The following is a 23,762-nucleotide window of genomic DNA, read 5'->3' on the forward strand; positions in this document are numbered from 1 at the left end:
CTTTACTTCACCCTGCTCCCACCAAGCTGCATGCTTTACCACCCTCACTATTGCATGCAACGTCATCCCCCTCTGCTTCCACTCACCCAATCCACCCCCACTACTAACCCTACATATCCTTTGCTCTGTCTTCTTGTACTAAACGTAGTGCCACCCACTTTCATCTCTCTCAGTCTCTCCCTTTGTCTCATTCTAGGAGAAAATGACCCACAATAGGGCTGAAAGAACCAGCAAGGTTGGATGCTGCAGAATTAGGCTCCTTATTCCCCTATGAAGAGAAGATCTTGGCCCTTATCAGTGAGGACAGATTCTAGTGGAGGCATGAAAGTATTCATATCCTCCACCCTGCCTGCTACCTTTGGCCCTGTGGGAAGTCAAGCCAAAGAGGGTACACCTACCTCTGGGCAGGGCACTCTCAGCATGTTTGGGGCCTCTAGACACAAATGCCCTCTAGGTCATCCAACCAAAATGCTAAGGCCAGCAGGTGCCACGTGTAAGTCACATTTCCTGTACCATGGGTGTGGATCCCGAGACTGCTCTGAGACATACTGTGAGGCAATGAAAGGAGACCCAGTAAGGATGCATAAATGGCACAAGTAACAAAGTATTGTAAATACATGCTCGCATTTGTTAATACTTGTTTACTTTGTATCATCAGCTGTGTGAGTGAGTGTCAGTGTGGCTGAAACTGCAACATTAAAGGTATTGAGCTGAGCCATCACTAGCATGACAAGAGCTTTTACGGTCCAAGTAGAGTCATAGACATGAACAGCATGGAAACTGGCCCTTCGGTCCAACTTCTCCATGCTGACCAGATATCCTAAATTAATCTAATTCCATTTCTCAGCATTTGGCCCATATCCTTCTAAACCCTTCCTATTCCTATATCCATCCAGATGCCTTTTAAATGTTGAAATTCTACCAGCCACCACCACTTCCTCCGTCAGCTCGTACCATACGTGCACCACCCTCTGCATGCTCTATGTGAAGTTAGCAGTTCCTGCACCATGTGCAGTCTATGGGAACTTAGCATGAGATTACCACTTTGACCACTGGGATACATCTTCCCAGGTGGCACAACATTCCTTGTGTATTGCTGCCATTACTGGGATTGATTCCTGTTGCTGTGGGATGTGGTTAAGAGGGCTTTGGGCCAGGATTTCTAGTGCATGCTGTGGGCTATGGGTGTCTATGTAATACCAGTATCCTTTGAAGGGCCTCACATCACTTGAAATCAAAGCCTCTCTCTCACAGAATGAAATACTTAGCCCTTCCCACTCCAGGTGTGGGAACGGCCATTGTGCACTTGTTATTTGTAGCACATTGGAAGGAAAGAGATCGATCCTCGCAGAGTCAGCCTCAGAATAAGCCCCTTACCCCAGTGAACCCCTGAATGTACAGATTCCCTTCATAGTTGCCTTCCCCCTCAATCCCATAGGCTTGAAACCTGTCCTGTCTATCTAAATCTTCATCTCCTTGCTTTACCTCACCCACCATCCAGCAACATACACATTCAGTAAACATACCAGATATCTTGGTACGGATCCTCACCTATCTTCTGCAGCTCCACAGTCTGCTTGCACTGGACCCACATGACTGACTGTAGCCCACTCCTCAGACTGTCGAGTGCAGACTCACTGAAAATCATTGCCCCAGGTGGCTGAATGACTGGTACCAAACCTGTGAACTAACATTGGAAGTTGCCCCTGACCTTCTGTGCTAGGTGTTCCCTGATTGAAGGATGCTTCTTTTGGTCTGGCTGGGGACTTTGAGACATGGTATTGTGTTGAAGCACATGCAGTGTGTTTGGTGCGTATTCAGCTGGCAAAACGGTGCACATGTGAGATTTATATAGCCTGGTGCTATAAAGAAACGTATCCACATCTAGACTGATCATTGCTAACAACCTTGACAAACTGCCTGGCTTTGTGTCTCTGCTAAAAGGCAAGGCAAGACAGAAGTTCAATGAGTATTTAAGCTCAGGATGAGGGGATAAAGTACAATAAGGCAAGGCGTTGAACATATGAACAAGAAACAAGAGTAGGCCACTTGACCCTTTAAGCCTGCCCCTCCAGTTAACAAGGTCATGGCTGATCCGATGTTAACCTCAACTCTACATTGCTGTATATCCCTGATATTTTTCAACCCCTATTAGAGCAAATAAGATTCCTGAGCTGTATCTTAATTTAAATCATGAGACAGATGCCCATCCCTGCCTGCAAAGTGTGTCCTTGCAGCAGCAATACGCCAAGAGGTGCCAGTACATTCTAATGTGCAGCATTCAAGTTCAGTTCCATACTGTAAGTGGATCGGAGATTGTTGTGAGGCTGATACATATTGGATGCCAAGATCTATGACTTTGGGAATGTGCACTCACTACCCATCGAGTTTGTCATGAGATATTTGTGTTGGCTGCCCAAGTTGGAGGTGCAGAGAAGCAAGAGGGGATTTAGATTCACCGAATACTTACTCTGACTTTCACACTGGGAATGCTCAGTGTCTAGTTTCTATCCAGCAAGTGGGACAATTAAAAATAGCATATTAATGATTAAGTAATAGTCCATGCAAATAGACCTCTTACTTAGAACTTTTTCTCACCTGCAACACCTGTTTGGAAAATGGGACTTCTTATTTTTGAAGGTCCTTGCTGGTCATTTCATGCAATTTTTCCAACTTTCTTGCCATGTTCCATGTTGTTCTGGATTGGGAAATTTCCATCGAAATGTAAATGAGTGTTGCAAATTAAATTCGTTTTCACAAATTTAATGAGGACCTTCCTTATTATATTGAACGGAACACTTATGTAGTGTAATATTTAAACCATGTAGAGTACCTTTACAAATTATTTTGAAAATAGGTATCAATCTTCTCATAATAAATGTTGTTTAAAAAAGCAGAGAAAGGAATATAAAGTGCTCAGTGGTTTCCAGGCAACAATGCCATCAGGAGCCAAAAAATCTGCCAAACTACAAATTAACCAAAATTAACTATTTTTCTCTTCTTTTTCTAAGTTTTCAAGTGCGGCAGTCGTCCTGCTCAGGGAGGGGCCCCAATTCTGCTGAGTTTTTGGAATCGTATAGTTGGAGGCAAGGAGTCGGAACCTGGGACACACCCTTGGCAGGTAATGTGTACTGTGTCCTAAGACCTGTCTTAGACATAGTTGATGAATTTCATGAGCTCCTTTGCTCTTAGAATGGCAGAAAGGGGGCATGAGAAAAGGACCTGTAAACAGGATTAGGGAAAACCCTAAGATATTTTATAGATATATTAAGGGGAAGAGGTTAACCAGAAGGGAATAAGGGGTCAACCAATGTGTGAAAGGAAGAATTAGAAGAGTTTTGAATGGATAATTCTCTTTGGTCTTCACTCTGGAAAAGGAGAATGTATGTATCGATTCAGGAAAAGGGAATGGGAGGAGCTTGCACAGTTTGCCAAACGAAATGGAGAGATATTGGAGGCTTTGTTGGCTTTAAAAACAGACAAATCCCCTGGCCTGGATGAATTGCATCCCAAGCTATTATAGGAGATGAGGCAGAAATTGCAGGGGCTCTGACACAAAGTTTTACAGGCCATGAGGGAAGTACCAGAGGCCTGGAGGATGGCTAATGCTGTTCCACTTTGTAAGAAGGGTGGGAGCGATGAACCAGGAGGTTACTGGTAAGTCTCATGTAAGTGGTAGGGAAACTACTGGAGAAAATTCTGAAGGAATGAATTAATACCCACTTGGAAAGGCATGGGTTAATTAGGGATAGTCAGCATGACTTTGCCAGAGGGAGGTCATGCCCAACAAATTTGGTAGAATTCTTTGAAAATGTGATGGATTTTCAAAGTGTGGATGAGGGAAGTTTAGTTATGTGCTTTATATGGATTTTAGCAAAGCTTTTACCAAGGTCCCACATGGGAGACAGATTGAGACAATTAAAGCACATGGAATTGAGGAGACTTGGTGAGAGGGATCAGAAACTGGCTTAGTAAAAGATCACGAACGGTAGTGGTAGAAGGCTGTTTGAGTGACTGGAGGTGGGTGTCCATCGATGTATCACAAGAATCAGTACTGGGACCCATATTGTTTGTGATATTTCTAAATAATATAGATGAAAATAGGGGATGGGTGTGTGTGTGAAACAAATTTGCAGGTAACACCAAGATTGGTAGTGTGGTTAATAGCAAAGAAGATGATTGTAGGTTACAGGATGATATAGATGGGTTGGTCAGATGGGCAGAGCAGTGACACAGATGGCATCTAACCCTGATAAGTGCAAGATGATGCACTTTGGATGGAGAAGTAAGATGAGGGAGTATTTAATAAATAGCAGAACATTGGATAGCTTCGAGGAACAGAGATATCTTAGGGTAGTTATTCACAGATTCATAGATTCATAGAGATGTACAGCATGGAAATAGATCCTTGAGTTGGCAAAACATTTAAATAGGACAGTAAAGAAGGCATATGGTACACATACTTTCATCAATTGTGGCAATGTGTAAGAACAAGGAGGTAATGTTGGAGTTGTACAGAGCATTAGTCAGGCCACAATTGCAGATCTCATCACCTCATTACAGAGTGTGATAGCACTAGCATGGGTACAGAACAGATTCACTAGGATATTGCCTGGAATGGAGCAATTGAGCTTTAACGAAAGAATAGACAGGCTTGGATTGTTTCCTCGAGAGCAGAGAAGGCTAAGGGGGACCATTATTGAGGTGTATAAGATTATGAGATAAATGGACAGGGTGAATAGAGAGCAGCTGTTCCTCTTGGTTGACTGGTCAATCATGAGGGGGCATAATTTTAGCGTAAGGGGCAGGAGATTCAGAGGGGATTTGGAATTCCTGAAGAAGGGCTCATGCCCGAAACATAGAACATAGAACATAGAACAATACAGCACAGAACAGGCCCTTCGGCCCACGATGTTGTGCCGAAAATTTGTCCTAGCTTAAGCACCTATCCATGTTCCTATCCAATTGCCGCTTAAAGGTCACCAATGATTCAGACTCTGCCACTCCCACAGGCAACGCATTCCATGCCCCCACCACTCTCTGGGTAAAGAACCTACCCCTGACATCCCCCCTATACCTTCCACCCTTCACCTTAAATTTATGTCCCCTTGTAACACTCTGTTGTACTCAGGGAAAAAGTCTCTGACTGTCGACTCTATCTATTCCCCTGATCATCTTATAAACCTCTATCAAGTCACCCCTCATCCTTCCCCGTTCCAATGAGAAAAGGCCTAGCACTCTCAACCTATCCTTGCATGACCTATTCTCCATTCCAGGCAACATCCTGGTAAATCTCCTCTGCACCTTCTCTAAAGCTTCCACATCTTTCTTAAAATGAGGCGACCAGAACTGCACACAGTACTCCAAATGTGGCCTTACCAAGGTCCTATACATCTGCAACATCACCTCACGACTCTTGAATTCAATCCCTCTGCTAATGAACGCTAATACACCATACGTCTTCTTACAAGCTCTATCCACCTGAATGGCAACTTTCAAAGATCTATGAATATAGACCCCAAGATCCCTCTGGTCCTCCACCTTACTAAGAACCCTACCGTTAACCCTGTATTCTGCATTCTTACTTGTCCTTCCAAAATGGACAACCTCACACTTGACAGGGTTGAACTCCATCTGCCACTCCTCAGCCCAGCTCTGCATCACATCTAAGTCCCTTTGCAGCTGACAACAGCCCTCCTCACTATCCACAACTCCACCAATCTTCGTATCATCTGCAAATTTACTGATCCACCCTTCGACTCCCTCTTCCAAGTCATTAATAAAAATGACAAACAGCAGAGGACCCAGAACTGATCCCTGCGGAACTCCACTTGTAACTGGGCTCCAGGCTGAATATTTACCATCTACCACCACTTTCTGACTTCGACTGGTTAGCTAGTTCTCTATCCAACTGGCCAAACTTCCCACTATCCCATGCCTCCTGACTTTCCGCATAAGCCTACCATGGGGAACCTTATCAAATGCCTTACTAAAATCCATGTACACTACATCCACTGCTGTACCCTCATCCACATGCTTGGTCACCTCCTCAAAGAATTCAGTAAGACTTGTAAGGCAAGACCTACCCCTCACAAATCCGTGCTGGCTGTCCCTAATCAAGCAGTGTCTTTCCAGATACTCATAAATCCTATCCCTCAGTACCCTTTCCATTACTTTGCCTACCACCGAAGTAAGACTAACTGGCTTGTAATTCCCGGGGTTATCCCTATTCCCTTTTTTGAACAGGGGCACAACATTCGCCACTCTCCAGTCCCCTGGTACCACCCCTATTGACAGTGAAGACGAAAAGATCATTGCCAACGGTTCTGCAATTTCCTCTTTTGCTTCCCACATAATTCTAGGATATATCCCGTCAGGCCCGGGGGACTTGTCTATCCTCAAGTTTTTCAAAATGCCCAACACATCTTCCTTCTAACAAGTATCTCCTCTAGCTTACCAGTCTGTTTCATACTCTCCTCTTCAACAATACAGTCCCTCTCATTTGTAAATACTGAAGAAAAGTACTCATTAAAGACCTCTCCTATCTCTTCCGACTCAATACACAGTCTCCTACTACTGTCCTTGATCGGACCTACCCTCATTTTCATCATTCTCATGTTTCTCACATCCGCATAAAAGGCCTTGGGGTTATCCTTGGTCCTACCCACCAAAGATTTTTCATGCCCTCGCTTAGTTCTCTTAATCCCTTTCTTCAGCTCCCTCCTGGCTATCCTGTATCCCTCCAACGCTCTGTCTGAACCTTGTTTCCTCAACCTTATGTAAGCCTCCTTCTTCCTCCTTACAAGACATTCAACCTCCCTTGTCAACCAAGGTTCCCTCACACGACCATCTCTTTCCTGCCTGACAGATACATACATATCAAGGACCCATCATATCTGTTCCTTAAAAAAGTTCCCCATTTCAATGACATCCTTCCCTGACAGCCTGTGCTCCCAATTTATGCTCCTCAGATCCTGTCTTGCAGCATCGTGTTTACCCTTCCCCCAATTGTAAAGCCTGACCTGTTGCACGCACTTATCTCTCTCCATAACCAAGGTAAAGGTCACAGAATTGTGGTCACCATCACCAAAATGCTCACCCACTAACAAGCCCATCACTTGTCCCGGTTCGTTACCAAGTACCAAATCCAATATGGCCTCCCCTCTGGTTGGACAATCTACATACTGAGTTAGAAAAGCTTCCTGGACACACTGCACAAACACCGCCCCATCCAATCTACTTGATCTAAAGAGCTTCCAATCAATATTTGGGAAGTTGAAATCGCCCATGACTACTACCCTGTGGCTTCTGCACCTTTCCAAAATCTGTTTCCCAATCTGTTTCTCCACATCTCTGCTGCTATTGGGGGGCCTATAGTAAACACCCAACAAGGTGACTGCTCCTTTCCTATTTCTGACTTCAGCCCATACTACCTCCAAAGGCAGATCCCCCTCGAACTGCCTTTCTGCAGCCATTATGCCATTTCTAATTAGCAACGCCACCCGCCCCCCCTCTTTTTTTACCACCCTCGCTAATCTTACTGAAACATCTGTAACCAGGAATCTCCAACAACCATTCCTGTCCCTCTTTTATCCACGTTTCCGTGATGGCCAGAACATCGTAGTCCCAAGTACCAATCTTAAGTTCACCCATCTTATTTCTGATACTCCTTGCGTTGAAGTATACACACTTGAGCCCATCTCTGTGTCCGCAAGTATTCCCTGTCAGTGCCACAGCCTCCCTACATTCTTGGACATCCTGAAAAACAGCTAACCTACTTGCTGGACTACAAGTCCGGATCCCATTCCCTTGCCAAATTAGGTTAAACCCCCCTGAAGAGTGCTAGCAAACCTACCGCCCAGGATATTGGTGCCCTTCTGGTTCAGGTGCAGCCCCACCTGCTTGTACAGGTCCCAGCTTCCCCAGAATGCAGTCCAATTGTCCAAATACCTGAAGCCCTCCCTCCTACACCATCCTTGCAGCCACATGTTCAACTGCACTCTCTCCCTATTCCTTGCCTCACTGTCACGTGGCACCAGCAACAACCCAGAGATGACGACTCTGTCCGTCCTAGCTTTTAGCTTCCAGCCTAACTCCCTGAGCTCCTGAATGACCTCCCCACCCCTCTTCTTACCTATGTCATTGGTGCCAATGTGCACCACGACTTCTGGCTACACAACCTCCCCCTGAAGGATTCCGAAGACATGGTCCGAGACGTCTCGGACACTGGCACCCGGGAGGCAACAAACCATCCGAGAGTCTCGCCCATGTCCACAGAACCGCCTGTCTGTCCCTCTAACTATAGACTCTCCTATTACTAGCGCTCTCCTTCTCTTCCCCCTTTCCCTTCTGGGCCTCAGAGCCGGACCTTGTGCCAGAGACCCGGTCACTGCAGCTTACCCCTGCTAGGCCGTGCCCCCCAACAGTATCCAAAGCGGTATTCTTATTGTTGAGGGGAACGACCACAGGGGATCCCTGCACTGCCTGCTTCCTCCTCTTCCCACCTCTAACTGTTACCCAGCTACCTCTGTTCTCTGGCGTAACCATGTCCCTGTAGCTTCTATCTATCACCCTCTCAGCCTCTAGAATAATTCTCAGTTCATCCAACTCCAGCTCCAGTTCCCTAACGCGGTCTGTGAGGAGCTGGAGCTGGCTGCACTTCCTGCAGGTGAAGTCGGCAGGAGCATCGGTGGTTACCCCTACCTCAAACATCCTGCAGGAGGAACATTCCACTGCCTGCGCTGCCATAACTCTACACTTAGTCTCCAAAACAAGAACACTATGTAGCTTACCTGTTCAGCTGACTGAGTCCTTTTTTTTAGGTTAGAGGAGGCGGGAGGGTGGGAGACACTACACGTGTAGTGTCTTGGGTTCCTTCTCCACTCAAACTTCTTACCTTCCCAGAAGCCTCTGTTGATGACTTCCAGGTTCCCGCTCCGAGTTGAAAAAAACACAGACTGTGAAAAGAAAAACGTTAATTTAACCTGGTCTCCGCCTACATTCTGGCTCCCCTCTCTGTGCGTCCGCTGAAGCGTCGATTCTCCTGTTCCTTGGATGCTGCCTGACCTGTTGCGCTTTTCCAACAACACATTTTCAGCTCTGATCTCCATCATCTGCAGTCCTCATTTTCTCTTGCCAGAATATACTATCTCACATTGATCTGTGTTGAAGTTCATTTGTTAGTTATTTGCATATTCTGCAAATTATTGAGTGCTTGTCATATAAATTAGATTACTAGATTACTTACAGTGTGGAAACAGGCCCTTCGACCCAACAAGAATTAGAGGGGGTAAATTCAGAACAGAAATGCGGAGACATTTCTTCAGCCAGAGAGTGGTGGGCCTGTGGAATTCATTGCTGCAGAGTGCAGTAGAGGCTGGGACACTAAATGTCTTCAAGGCAGAGATTGATAAATTCTTGATGTCACAAGGAAGTAAGGGCTACGGGGAGAATGCGGGTAAGTGGAGTTGAAATGCCCAGCAGCCATGATTGAATGGCGGAGTGGTTTCGATGGGCCGAATGGCCTTACTTCCACTCCTATGTCTTATGGTCTTAAGTCCACCCTCCGAAGAGCAACCCACCCAGACCCATTCCCCTACATTTATCCCTGCACCTAACACTATGGGCAATTTAGCATGGCCAATTCACCTAACCTGCACATTTTTGGACTGTGGGAGGAAACCGGAGCACCCGGAGGAAACCCACGCGGACACGGGGAGAATGTGCAAACTCCACACAGTCAGTCGCCTGAGGCAGGAATGGAACCTGGGTCTCTGGCGCCAGGTTCACTGTGCCACTGTGCCGCCCTAATCTGTCCATTTGTTGCAGTCTTCTAAGCATATTATCAGCCCATTTTGAGTAAACCACATACATGTTTGGAACTTCAGTTTTGGTTTCGAAATCTTAATTATTAATGTAAATAATGAATAGCTTGTTGACCAAAACTAATTGCAGCCACCCAGTCTAAATGGTCAAATGGGTTGGCCTGAGGTAGAATAATGAATGCATTTTTGGAAGTATATCAAAACCTTGAAAAGGTGGATAGATATTTTACTGGAATGATAACTGTGATAACAATTCTGTGGTAAGACTGGTAAAGATGGGGTTATTCTCTTCCGATAAAAGAAGACAGGATGAAAAATAATAAAGGTGTTCAAAGAACAAAGAACAGTTTGGCAGAGAAAAAGGCCTTCGGCCCACCAGACTGTGTCAGCATAGGATGCCTTTCTAAACTAAAACCCGTTTGCCTCTACATTAATCATTTCCTGCTGTTCCCTGCCTGTTCGTGTATCTGTCAAGATGTCTCTTGAACAAGTGATAAGGAATCTTGATCGAATAGATCAGGAGAAACTGTTTATAATGGTTGGATTGTTAGTAACCAGATTTAAGATGAATGGTAAGGGACCGCTGCAGAGGATCTTTTTTAACACTGTGGTGGAAACATTGACAAAGTGAATTTGCGTAAACACTTGAAAAGGAGAAAATGAAACCAAAGTGATAAGAAATAAGCAAGGGGACATGGAGCTGGGATGACACACATTGCATTTTTAAAGAGGCAGCATTAGTATGAAGGGCCAAAAGGTCTCACTCAGTGTTGTATGATTCTGTGCACCAGTTGTGCATTTAATGGTGTTGAACGTCTCTGGCAGGTTTCTTTGAAACGACGTCAAATCCATTACTGCGGAGGGACGATTATCAATGAGAAGTGGGTGTTGACAGCGGCCCATTGCATGCGGGGCAGGTACAGACACGCTGAAGTTGTTTTCTGATCACCAGAAGTTCATGTATCTTAAAATCTATTAAAATTAAAAACCTTTCTGTGAGAATATTTCTGTTATGTCTGTCTTTAAACTTATTGGCTGAGGACTTAACAATATAACTGGGAGAACTCAATGGGAAGTAATCTGTCAAAGGATAGGTTTAAAGGCATAACCTTCTATTCACAGCTCCTTCATGTGCAATATAACTTCTCTTTCAATGCATCAGTATTATTTGCCTTGACCACATCCTGTACAGGAGAAAGTGAGGACTGTAGATGCTGGAGATCAGAGCTGAAAATGTGTTGCTGGAAAAGCGCAGCAGGTCAGGCAGCATCCAAGGAGCAGGAGAATCGACGTTTTGGGCATGAGCCCTTCTTCAGGAATGAGGAAGGTCTTCTTCTTCCTGACCTCTCCGCCCCCACCCCCACTCTGGCCTATCACCCTCACCTTGACCTCCTTCCACCTATCGCATTTCCAACGCCCCTCCCCCAAGTCCCTCCTCCCTACCTTTTATCTCAGCCTGCTTGGCGCACCTTCCTCATTCCTGAAGAAGGGCTCATGCCCGAAACGCCGATTCTCCTGTTCCTTGGATGCAGCCTGACCTGCTGCGCTTTTCCAGCAACACATTTTCAGCACATCCTGTACAAGTCAAGTTCCGCATTTTCATCACAACATTCAATTTCAGTTTTAAAACTGTCAATTGACCCACTTCCCAGCATCAATTTGAGGAGAAAGGGTTCAAGCTTTTCACTACCTTTTACATGAGTAAAAGCTTCTTGGTATCACTCCTGAGCAGACTCATTTTGATGTTAAAGTTATGTTCCATTTGCTTTGGCTAGCTCCTCCCAGCAGAGGAATTAGTTTCTTTATTTATCCTATTGAAACATTAAATCATCTTAAACAACTCAATTACATCAACTTCAAAACTCAAGTAAATAAAATTCTTGTTTAGTGAAGAAGGTTTGCAACTCCATGGTGGCACTCAAGGGAATTTATAGACCCTGGAGTATTTTCTTTGAAATGTTGTTACTGTCATTACATGGGACTGTGGGAGCTAGTTTATATACAGCAATCTTGTAGATTACCTACAGTGAGGAAAGAGGCTATTTGGCCCATCTGAAGAGTATCCCTTCCAGTGCTAGCCACCCACTGTATTCCTATAACGCCACCTAACCAATGGCCAATCCACCTAACCTGCACATCTTTGGACTGTGGGAGGCAACTGGAGCACCCAGAGGAAACCCACGTAGACATGGGGGGAATGTGCAAACTCCACTCAGACAGTCACCTGAGGCTGGAATCCCCGAAGGCAGCAGTGCTAACCACTGAGTCACTGTGCCATCCAAACATAAATCTCCCATAAACAGCAATGTGATCATTTAGTGGTATTGATTGAGGGATAGATATTGAGGAGGAACACAAGCAAGAATTCCACTGCTTTTCTTTGAAATCATGCCTGACATTTTTTTACATCTGCCTGAGAGTGAAGACAGAGACTACCTTCATAATTTAGCAACTTTACTATTTGAATCACCTTAGTGTCCAGCAAATGTGAACTTAACAAAACCAACCTGCAATGTTCTCTCTAATTATTTGCTGCTGTTTGTGTCCTGTTTATTGTGTGGTACATTTTGGACCAGGAACATTGCTACCCAGTCTATTTGCTACGGGTTCTAACTGCCTGGAATGGATTTCTCCTCAGTAATATCCTGCATTGATACCCTGTTTTTGTTTTGTTGGTCTCAGGAACATCTTGTCCACATTGAAGGTAACAGCTGGAGAATATAACCTGAAGAACTTGGACAAAGAGGAGCAAACTCTAACAGTCAAACGTATTATCATACATCCCAAATTCAAGGCTATGTACCCAGTTGAGTATGATATTGCTCTTCTGGAACTCAATGGCATCTTCACCTTTGGTAACTTTTAGTTCAGCAACTTTCATTTCTTGACATGTTGTCCTCAAAGAGTGGTGTTGTGGCATTTTAATATCAGGTTCACCTTCGTGGCTCTATTATACTACTGATTTGATGCTGATACGTGCCTGTGACTTGGCACTACTGACAGAAAAAACAGATATGCAGAGCCTTGAATGTTATGACGTTTCATGTGCTCATCCAAAAACTATTTAAAGGTTGTGAGGTTTCCCACCTCCACCACCTTTTTTTAATTTCAAACATATACTTTATGCATAAAATATTTTGATGATCTGTACAATTGGTCATGCCAGACATATGTAAACATTCAATTTATTTGCATAGAAATCGATTAATCATTCGTATATACAGGTCTGCATGTTTACTATCCATATATTTAGCCGAGGCGTCAGCGGAGCCCAATTACTGGGTGGGTCCCCTGTTCTTCTTAGGCAGGCAGACATTACACGGTGGTCTTTCCCCACCTCGCCTTGGTGGCAGCTGCCCTAAGCTTCAGCACGTCCCTCAACACATAGTCCTGGACCTTGGAATGTCCGCAACACTTAGTCGGGGTCAGCTCCTTCAGCTGGAAGATCGACAGGTTTCGGACAGACCAAAGAGTGTCTTTCACCGAGCTGATGATCCTCCAGGCACAGTTGATGCTCGTCTCGGTGAACAGACCATACAGCACGGAGTCCCGCGTCATGGAGCTGCTTGGGACGAACCTCGACAAACACCACTGCATTCCTCTCCAGACTTCCTTTGCATAGGCACATTCCAGAAGGAGGTGTATGACAGTCTCGTCCCCCTCGCAGCCGCTTCGAGGGCAGCGTGCAGTGCGGCTGAGAATCCGGGCGTGCATAAAGGATCTCACAGGCAGAGCCCTTCTCACCACCAGCCAAGCCATGTCCTGGTGCTTGTTGGAAAGTTCTGGCGATGAGGCATTCTGCCAAATGACTTTGACAGTCTGCTCAGGGAACTGCTCGATAGGATCCGCCCTCTCCTTTTCCTGAAGGGTCTCAAGGACACTATGTGCTGACCACTTCCTGATGGATTTGTGGTCAAAGATGTTTTTCTTCATAAACTTCTCCACCAAGGACAGGTGATACTGAATGGTCCAACTACTTGGAGCGTTCCGCGGCAGCGAGGCCAGGCCCATCCTTCGCAACACCGGGGACAGGTAGAACCTCAGTACATAGTGACACTTTGTGTTCGCATACCAGGGATCCACGCACAACCTTGATGCAGCCACACATAAAGGTGGCCATCAGGGTGAGGGTGGCATTGGGTGTGTTTTCTCCCCCCCTTGCCCAGAGCTTTGTACATCAAGTCCCTTCAGACCCTGCCCTTCTTTGATCTCAATATAAAATGGAAGATGGCCCGGGTGACTGCGACGGCACAGGTTCTGGGAATAGGCCAGACCTGTGCTACATATAACAACACTGACAGTGTCCCACACCTGATGACCAGGTTTTTACCCGCAATGGAGAGTGACCGTAGCTTCCATCTGCCCAGTTTCTGCCTCACCTTCTTGATATGCTCCCCCCAAGACTTGGCGCACGCCCCAGCCTCTCCAAAGCAAATATCCAGCACCTTCAGGTGGTCAGTCCTGATGGTGAAGGGGATGGAGGATTGGTCGGCCCAGTTTCCGAAGAGCATGGCCTCGCTCTTGCCTCGGTTGACTCCGGCTCCCGAGGCCCGTTCAAACTGGTCACAGATGCACATGAGTCTGTGCCTGAACAGCGGATCCAAGCAGAAAACGGTGACATCATCTATGTACAGGGAGGCCTTAACCTGCAGGCCCCCGCTGCCAGGAATAGTCACCCCTCTCAGGCTCACATCCTTCCTGATGGACTTGGCAAATGGCTCTATGCAGCACACAAACAAGGCAGGAGGGAGAGGGCAGCCCTGCCTGACTCCAGATCTGACTGGGAAGCAATCTGATTCCCACCCATTGATTGGGATTGCACTGACATTGTTGGTGTAGACCAGTCTAATCCAATTGTAGATTCCATCCCCAAAGCCCATTTTGGAGAGAACATCTCTCATATATGTATGCGATATCCTGTCAAAGGCTTTCTCCTGATCCAGGCTGATGAGGCAGGTGTCCACCCCCCTGTCCTGCACTTAGGCGATCGTATCCCTGAGGAGTGTGAGACTCTCAGCGATCTTCCTGCCCGATACGACACAGGTTTGGTCAGGGTTGATACCGATTGCAGAGCAGACCTGACCCGGTTGGCGATGACCTTTGCCAAGATTTTGTAATCCGCATTTAATAGTGAGATTGGTCTCCAGTTTCTGATTTCCTCCCTCTCCCCCTTCTGCTTGATGATGCCTTTCCTCATGGATTCACTCATGGTACCTGCCCGAAGCATACTGACATACACCTCCAGCAGGTCATGGCCTATCAAGTCCCACAGAGCAGAATAGAGCTCGACCGGTAGGCCATCGCTTCCATGAGTTTTATTCTTTTCAAAGGACTCGAGGGCCTTGGTCAGCTCGTCCAGAGATAGCAGCTGGTCCAGCCTCTCCCGTGTTCTGTCATCTAAGACCTCCGTGATAGAAGACAGGAATGACTGGGAGGTCGCGCTGTCGGTCAGCTTCATGTCATACAGACTGGCATAGAAGGATTTACTGATCCTCATGACGTCAGCCTGAGATGACGTTACCGAGCCATCTTCTTCCTTCAGGCTGCTGAGCATGGAGCTCTCTTTGTGCACCTTCTGGAAAAAGAAACGTGAGCATGTCTCGTCCTGCACCACGGAGCAGACTCTGGACCGGCAGATTATCTTGGAGGCCTCCGAGGCAAAGAGCAAGGCTTGCTGGCCCTTCACCTCCTTGAGGTCCTCCGTGACATCGACCTCCATTGTCTGCAGCAGGAGCAGGTTCTGCATACTTTCCTGGAATTGGGACAGTTTTCCCCACCTCTCTCTCGCCTCCTGAACACCTTTGAGGAGGAAGAACCTCTTGATGTTCCCTTTTACTGTTTCCCACCAGTCCGCTGGAGACTCAAACAGGGGCTTCATGGTTCTCCAACCTGCGTAATCCCTCTTGAGCTCCTCAATGTTTCCCGGGGTCAACAGCTTGGTGTTCAGCTTCCACGTTCCCTTACCAGCCCACTGCTCGTCCTATAGGTGACAGTTGGCCAGCAGGAGGCAGTGGTCAGAAAAGAACACCGGGCTTGATGTCGGTGGATCTGACCGAGAACGTTCGGGACACAAACAGGTAATCTATCCTTGAGCGTATAGACCCGTATGCCCGTGACCAGGTGTTTCGACGCTGCGGTCCGTCTGCAGGAGGGTCGTGCAGCTTGGCATCTTTGACTGTTTCCATCAGGACTCTGGATGTGGCATCTAGTTTACTGTCCCCCCCTCCCGCCGGATCGTCCATCTGCATCAATGATACAATTGAAGTCTCCAGCCAGAATGACCAGCCTGGACGTAGCCAGCAACAGTGGAAGCTGCTGCAGGACGGCCAACTGTTCACTCTTACCCATTGGGGAGTACATATTAATCAGTCTCAGGGGAGCGTTTCTGTACGTGACATCAGCGACGAGGAGGCGCCCACCCACTATCTCCTTAACCTTGGAGATGGCGAAGTTGCCTCCTCGCAAAAAGTACCCAGGCCAGAGGCGCAGCTATCATTGCCCCCCAACCAAACTGACAGTTCATGGGCCATGAGCTCGACCATCTCCTGTAGCTGCTGAGGTGCGGTATCCCACACTCCTGCAGAAATAGGACCTCCATCCAGGCAGGGCATTGTAGATTTCCATCATCCTCTGGGTGAGAAAGGTTTTCCTCAAATCCCTCTAAACCTCCAGTTCTTCACCTTAAAATTATGTCCATTTTTATTGACCTTTCACCTAGAGAGTACAGGTGCTTCTTATCCACCCTATCAATGCCCCTCATAATCTTACACACCTCAATCAGGTTCCCTCTCCACCTTCTCTGCTTTAAAGAAAACAAACTGAGCTTATTCAGCCTCTCTTCGTAGATAAATGCCTCCATCCTAGGCTCCATTCCAGATCTTTGATCTCTCCTGAACTTAGCCATGGTAATACACTCCTCTCTTTTTCAGTAGATTATACGTTCCAGAACCAGTCCAGCTACTTGAGAGAATATCCAGGCTGGCACTCCCTGATGCCGATACTGACAGCCACTCCCTGATGTTAGGATAAAACGCAATAGCATTGTATAAATAAGCAGGGAAGTATTTTTACAGCTTCATGTTAAAACAAAGCATAGCAAAACTGACATTTCAGTAACCATGTACCTTTTGTTAATGGGATAGAGATTCAGCATCTAAGGATTCTGATAAAAGTGAAAGAATGATGAACAATAAACAATGATAATTGCCCTCTAATTGGTAAAACACAGTTGGTTCACTCTCCTAGCCATGGTAACAGTTTGGATGGGGGTGGAATCGGGTGGGTTAGAGATGGGGCAGCCATTGAAAACATTGGAATTTTACTTCCAGACTTGAGTTCATGTTGTCCCAGTTCAAAGCAGCTGACTCAATTTGCTCAGGTTTATTTCTGTGGTACTCATTACAGGTCCCTTGACATTTTCTTGAATAATTTCCTTTCTGCCCGTCCTGCTCTGACATGCAAACATAGGGAATAGATGAGCAGGCTGAACTGGTTATTCCACTACATTTATCTCACATCATAATGTTTGTCATCACTACTCAAAACTTTTCTCTCACCAAACTCACTTCTACATTCACCCCTCCCCCATAATCAGCTGACAGAGTCAATAAAAACAGAGAAATGTTCAGGGCTGATGAAGAAAACATGTATTTTTAGCCAGTCACAGAAATATTGTGACTACAACTGCAGGTCAAAGGTGGGAGTTCTGCTTTGTGTACCCCCTGACTCCCCAGTTGTTCACCATCTGCAAGGTACAATTCAGGGCACTGATGGAGTTATACAGTCATAGAGATGCATAGCATGGAAACAGACCCTTCGGTCCAACCCGTCCATGCCGACCAGATATCCCAACCCAATCTATTCCCACCTGCCAGCACCCAGCCCATATCCCTCCAAACCCTGCCTATTCATATACCCATCCAAATGCCTCTTAAATGTTGCAATTGTACCAGCCTCCACCACATCCTCTGGCAGCTCATTCCATACACGTACCACCCTCTGCGTGAAAAGGTTGCCCCTTAGGTCTCTTTTATATCTTTCCCCTCTCACCCTAAACCTGTGCCCTCTATTTCTGGACTCCCCAACCCCAGAGAAAAGACTTTGTCTATTTATCCTATCCATGCCCCTCTCCATTTGACTGGATAAGCGCAGTTCCAACAATACTCAAGAAGCTTGACACCTTTCAGTACAAAGCCGCCCACTTGATCAGCACATCATCCATTACTACAATTTCACATCTCTGATCACCAAGCAGATGAAAGGTTATCGGAGGTATGTAGGAATGTAGAGTTGAAGTTAAACTCAAATCAGCCATGATTTTATTGAAGGGCCAAATGTCCTACTCTTATTTCTTGTTCATATGTTTATTAATGGGACACAGTTGCTGCAGTGTGTGCCATTGACAAGATGCACTGCAGTAACTCTCCAAACCTTCCTTGACAGCCTCTTCTAAACTCATCACCATCTTTCACGGGCAGTTAGGGAAGGATAATACCCTGGCAGTGGTACATACATTTCATGAACAAGTAAAGAAACAAAACAGTTGTCTGACCTCCTAGATTTTGAGTTTAAGTAGGATGTGAATACATGGTCTTCTGTCTCAGACCAGAGCATACAAGAAGCTGGTACCTTAAAGTACACTAACCACATTTTACAATATGGAGAGGGGAGGGTGTTCATCTATACTAAAAGGTATGGATCTTTGCTGGTTATCAATAGGACATTCAGTGTCAGAGGTGCAGCCTGTGTTTACTATGGCTGTTTGGAGCGAGACCAAACAAAGCGACTCTGTGTTTAAGAATGGAACACTACACTGGAGCCAGCAGTGACTCACCTGAATCAGGAACTGAGAGACAGTGACAACCTCTTGTGTTGTTCTATCACAGGTGACAATATCTATCCAGCCTGCCTTCCTGCTGAGGATGACAACTTTGGTACAGGCACCATTTGCAGCACTGCTGGCTGGGGACGCCTATCTGAGGGTAAGTCCTGCAGCTAAAAAGGCATTGCACTGGAATTTGGCTTAGTAAATGCATGCCAGGAGTTTCTCAGGTGAGGTCTATTAAATCAGCATCCTAAAGAATCTGGCTGCAGCAACAAAGTACCTATGTTACTTCAGGGGAAAACTTCCAGTTGCTTTCAAAACATGACGATGTTGTTGCAACTGTACAAGGTATGACTGAGACCACACCTGGAGTTTTTTAGATGAGATTCCCTACAGTGGAAACAGGCCCTTCGGCCCAACCAGTCCACACTGACCCTCCGAAGAGTAATCCACCCAGACCCACTTCCCTCTGACTAATGCACCTAGCACCATGGACAATTTAGCATAGCTAATTCACCTGACCTGCATATTTTTGGACTGTGGGAGGAAACCCACACAGACACAGGGAGAATGTGAAAAATCCACACAGACAGTCGCCCGAGGCTGGAATCGAACCTGGGTCCCTGGTGCTGTGAGGCAGCAGTGCTTACCACTGAGCCACTGTGCCACTTGATCCCCTATTTGAGGAAAGATGTAATGGCATTGGAAGCAGTTCAGAGGAGACCAATCCCAGACATGAAAGGTTTGTCGTATGAAGAGAGATTGAACAGCTTAGGCCTATAGTCTCTGGAATTTAGAAGAATGAGAGGAAATCAAATTGAGGTATTCAAGATGATAAAAGGTGAGGATAAAATAGACATGGAGCAGATGCTTTCTCCTGTGGGATATTCTAGGATGAGAGTTCATAATGTTAGGACAAGGGGTAGCAAATTTAAAACAGAGTTGAGGAGAAACAACCTCTTCCAAAGGGTTGTGAATCTATGGAATTTGCTACCCCAAAGTGCAGTGGATGCTGGGTCAGTGAGTAAATTTAAGGAGGAGTTAGATAGATTTTTAATAGGTAATCGGTGAAGGGATATAGAGTGAAGGCAGGAAAATGGGAATGAGGAGCATATCAACCATGATCGAATGGCGAAGCAGACTTAATGGGCCAAATGGCCTAATTCTGTTCCTATATCTTATGAATTATGAACTTATGACCAATGACGTCACGACAGGACCCAGAAACTCTCAATGTGATAGTTTGTCAATTAATTCAGTTAATTGCATGAGTTGGAATAGCAAGCTGAATGGTGATCATGAAATTATTGGATTATCAAATAAAGGAAAACTGGTTCACTAATGTACTTCATGGAGGAAATCTGTGATTTTGCTACAAGGTAGTTGACTTTTGCTGCCCTTTGAAGTGGTCAAGCAAGCGAAGAAAATAGCTCCCTCAGACCTTCTCAAGGGTGATTAGGGATAGAAAATAAATGCTCATTTTTCCCATTATGCCTGAGATGTCCTCAGAACAGGAACAATTACGTATTTAGCTGGAGACACTAAGGATTAGAACAGCATGAGCAAGTTCTTGAGGCACAAACAGTTATATATTCAGCTAGAGACATATAGCTTTAGAACTACACAGCCTATTAAACAAAAATCTGTCATTATGCCTTCCAAGCAGATTCCCTATGCTAATCCAAATGTACCCGGTAGTCTCAAATCAACAAACTACACAATGCAATTTTCAATACAATGTCCAAGTCATATCAATAAATAAATAAAAGGGGCTCAGGACTTCCCAAGATCTCAAACTCTAAAGAGGCTGGTGCAGGATGTATTCTTTCAGACATGTTGTGGGCCATTTTTACCTAATTTCTTTCTAAAAGGTTAGTTGAAACCTAACCAGTGTTTTACATTCAATGTTGTCTTGTCCAACCTGATAGAATTGAGATGTCAGTGGGTGAACCTAGTGGACCATGGCTTGTGTAGTTTGGTATTGTTGATCATTTTTCTGTTGCCTTCAAGGTGGAAGATTACCAAACACTTTACAAGAGGTTGAGCTTCCCATTATTGATTTTGGGACTTGTTTAAAGGTGATGCAGTCAGTGATCAAACGATTCAAAGGAGAAACACTTGTGTGCGCTGGGTTCCCTGATGGAAGGCAGGATGCATGCCAGGTAAGATAAACAGTAAGCAATGGTCTTAACATTCTGCAGCACCTTCCACTGCAGAATGTCTCAAAGCACTTCATATCTCCAAAAAAATCCTTTTAAACTGCCATTGAGGTCATAAACATGGCATTTGCTTTGCACAGCTCAAGATTCCAAAAACAGCAACAAACTAAATGACCAGACTTTTAAAAAAATTAAATTGGTTGAGGAATAAATGTTGGTTCAGGCCCTGGAGAAACCTCCCATGCTCCTCTGCCATGAGTTTCATTTTACATCCACCTGGAAGGACTGATGAGTCTGAGTTTCATGTCTCATTAAAGATGCTAAAGGGGATTGACAAAGTAGATGGAGAAAGGACGATCCCCCTTGTGGGGAAATCTAGAATGAAGGGGTCATGATTTTAGGCTCAGGGCTGGCAGATTTACAACTGAGTGGAGGATGAATTACTTTTCTGAAAGTGCAGTGAATTTGTGGGATTCATGACCACAGAGTGGAGTGGATACAGGGACACTGAGTAAATTTAAGGGGGAGATAGACAGATTTCTAATTAGCAATGGGATCAATGAAAGCAGGCTGGAAAGTGGAATTCCGCCCAAACTGAGATCAGCCATGATTGTAGTAAATGTAGAGCAGACTCAAGGGGCTGAATTGCCTACTCCTGCTCCTAGTTCTTATATTCTTACATTCATGTGAGAGATAACAGCATCAATACTGTTGTGTTGGTCTGTATTGTTGGTCTGGATTCAAAAAGTAATTCTGGAGTAGTTCTTGAATCAATAACTTTCTCACTCAGACATGAGACAACTCTACCTATGGAGTCATTATTCAATTCCACAATAACCTCACTGCCACTCATAAGGCTCAAACAATAATCTGAACTCCATAGTCTGGGTTTTATGCTCAGGTGCTGGCTTAAATGTGGGGTAATACGGAAAATCCACTTACTCTACCATCAACATAACTGTCCAAGAGGCAGAGATGGTGATGGGCAGCCTGCCTGCCAGTGGTCCAATTGAGACACTTGCGTGGACATTGTAAGGGCCTCATGGTGCTGCCAAGAGGCCTTTTCCAGTAATAGGGGAGGTCCACATTAGATGGCTAACCTGACAGTTTTCTGCATGTGCTAGTGGTAAGCAAGAGCATTCTTTTCCAAACTGGGCTCCCAAACTGATCAGAGGATCAGGTGGCTAGCGAGAAACATTCTTCACTTGTGTTGAATCTATCACAGAACCTTAAAATCCGAGTAAAGCCATTCCCAAGTGAGATTAGGAAAGCCTTCCTTCTGGAAAGAATGATGGAATTGTGGGTTCATTCCCATGAGAAGGATTAGATGCTCACCCAATTGATTATTTTAAATCTGAGATTAAAAGATTTTTGCCAGCCAGGTTGTAAAGAGATTTGGTGATAACTCAGGTAAATGGAGTTCAAGTACAGAGTAATGATGGTCTCATTAAGTGGTAGAACAGGGCTGATGGGCTGAATGCCCTCCTGTTGTTCTGATATTCCTATGAAACTGTGTTCCATTAAGTGCTGAACTGTAACATATTTATTCTTTAATTTCAATCCTAAAACCTAAGGTAGTTACCTGGAGTGTTATGTTTCTGGTTGAGAATGCAGATTGAAACACTTGACTCCTCTGTGAAATAGCAGAATGTACAAATAATTGTTCCAGTTGAAAACTATTCTGATTCACCACAGCCCTTTACAGAGGCAAACTTGCTGTCCTTACCCACTCTGGCCTGTACGTAATTCCAGATGCATAGCAATGTGATTGACCATTAACCAATCTTTAAAGGTAGATTCTGGATTGGTGGTGCTGGAAGAGCACAGCAGTGCAGGCAGCATCCAACGAGCAGCGAAATCTACGTCAGGAATAAAGGCAGTGAGCCTGAAGCGTGGAGAGATAAGCTAGAGGAGGGTGGGGGTGGGAAGAAAGTAGCATAGAGTACAATGGGTGAGTGGGGGAGGGGATGAAGGTGATAGGTCAGGGAGGAGAAGGTGGAGTGGATAGGTGGAAAAGGAGATAGGCAGGTAGGACAAGTCCGGACAAGTCATGGGGACAGTTACTGAGCTGGAAGTTTAGAACTAGGGTGAGGTAGGGGAAGGGGAAATGAGGAAACTGTTGAAGTCCACATTGATGCCCTGGGGTTGAAGTGTTCCGAGGTGGAAGATGAGGCGTTCTTCCTCCAGGCGTCTGGTGGTGAGGGAGCGGCGGTGAAGGAGGCCCAGGACCTCCACGTCCTCGGCAGAGTGGGAGGGGGAGTTGAAATGTTGGGCCACGGGGCGGCGTGGTTGATTGGTGCGGGTGTCCCGGAGATGTTCCCTAAAGCGCTCTGCTAGGAGGCGACCAGTCTCCCCAATGTAGAGGAGACCACATCGGGAGCAACGGATACAATAAATGATATTATTGGATGTGCAAGTAAAACTTTGATGGATGTGGAAGGCTCCTTTAGGGCCTTGGATAGAGGTGAGGGAGGAGGTGTGGGCACAGGTTTTACAGTTCCTGCAGTGGCAGGGGAAAGTGCCAGGATGGGAGGGTGGGTTGTAGGGGGGGGCGTGGACCTGACCAGGTAGTCATGGAGGGAACGGTCTTTGCAGAAGGCGGAAAGGGGTGGGGAGGGAAATATATCCTTGGTAGTGGGGTCTGTTTGGAGGTGGCGGAAATGTCGGCAGATGATTTGGAAATTAGCCTAGCAAACTCTCAGTTGCATTCAAGAAGGCAGCTCGTTACCAATTTCTCAAAAAGAATTCAGGGTGAGGACAGAGATAACTTAAGTGAGTGGATAAAGGTCTGGCAGACGGATTACAATGTTATTAAATGCGAAGTCATCCATTTGGTAGAATAACAGAAAGAAGGACTTGAGAAAGGGTGTACTGGACTAGAGACGGTACAGAGGAGGATCATGGACTAGACTAGAGGGGGTACAGAGTGTACTGGATTAGAGGGGGTACAGAGGT

The 23,762-nt window shown here is 45.7% G+C and overlaps 1 protein-coding gene across 1 annotated transcript in view; it reads left to right on the forward strand.

The window, feature by feature from the left end:
• The window catches only part of LOC140493729 (ovochymase-2-like), a 36,633-nt gene that overhangs the window by 7,137 nt on the left and 5,734 nt on the right, over positions 1-23,762 (forward strand). Inside the window, exons 2-6 of the mRNA XM_072592528.1 lie at positions 3,012-3,121; positions 10,650-10,741; positions 12,507-12,679; positions 18,710-18,805; positions 20,659-20,810. Of these exons, the coding sequence (XP_072448629.1) occupies positions 3,012-3,121; positions 10,650-10,741; positions 12,507-12,679; positions 18,710-18,805; positions 20,659-20,810 (623 nt within the window). The remainder of the gene's footprint in view (positions 1-3,011; positions 3,122-10,649; positions 10,742-12,506; positions 12,680-18,709; positions 18,806-20,658; positions 20,811-23,762) is intronic.

Source organism: Chiloscyllium punctatum, chromosome 22 (genome assembly GCF_047496795.1).
Source record: "Chiloscyllium punctatum isolate Juve2018m chromosome 22, sChiPun1.3, whole genome shotgun sequence".
Lineage (NCBI taxonomy): Eukaryota > Metazoa > Chordata > Chondrichthyes > Orectolobiformes > Hemiscylliidae > Chiloscyllium > Chiloscyllium punctatum.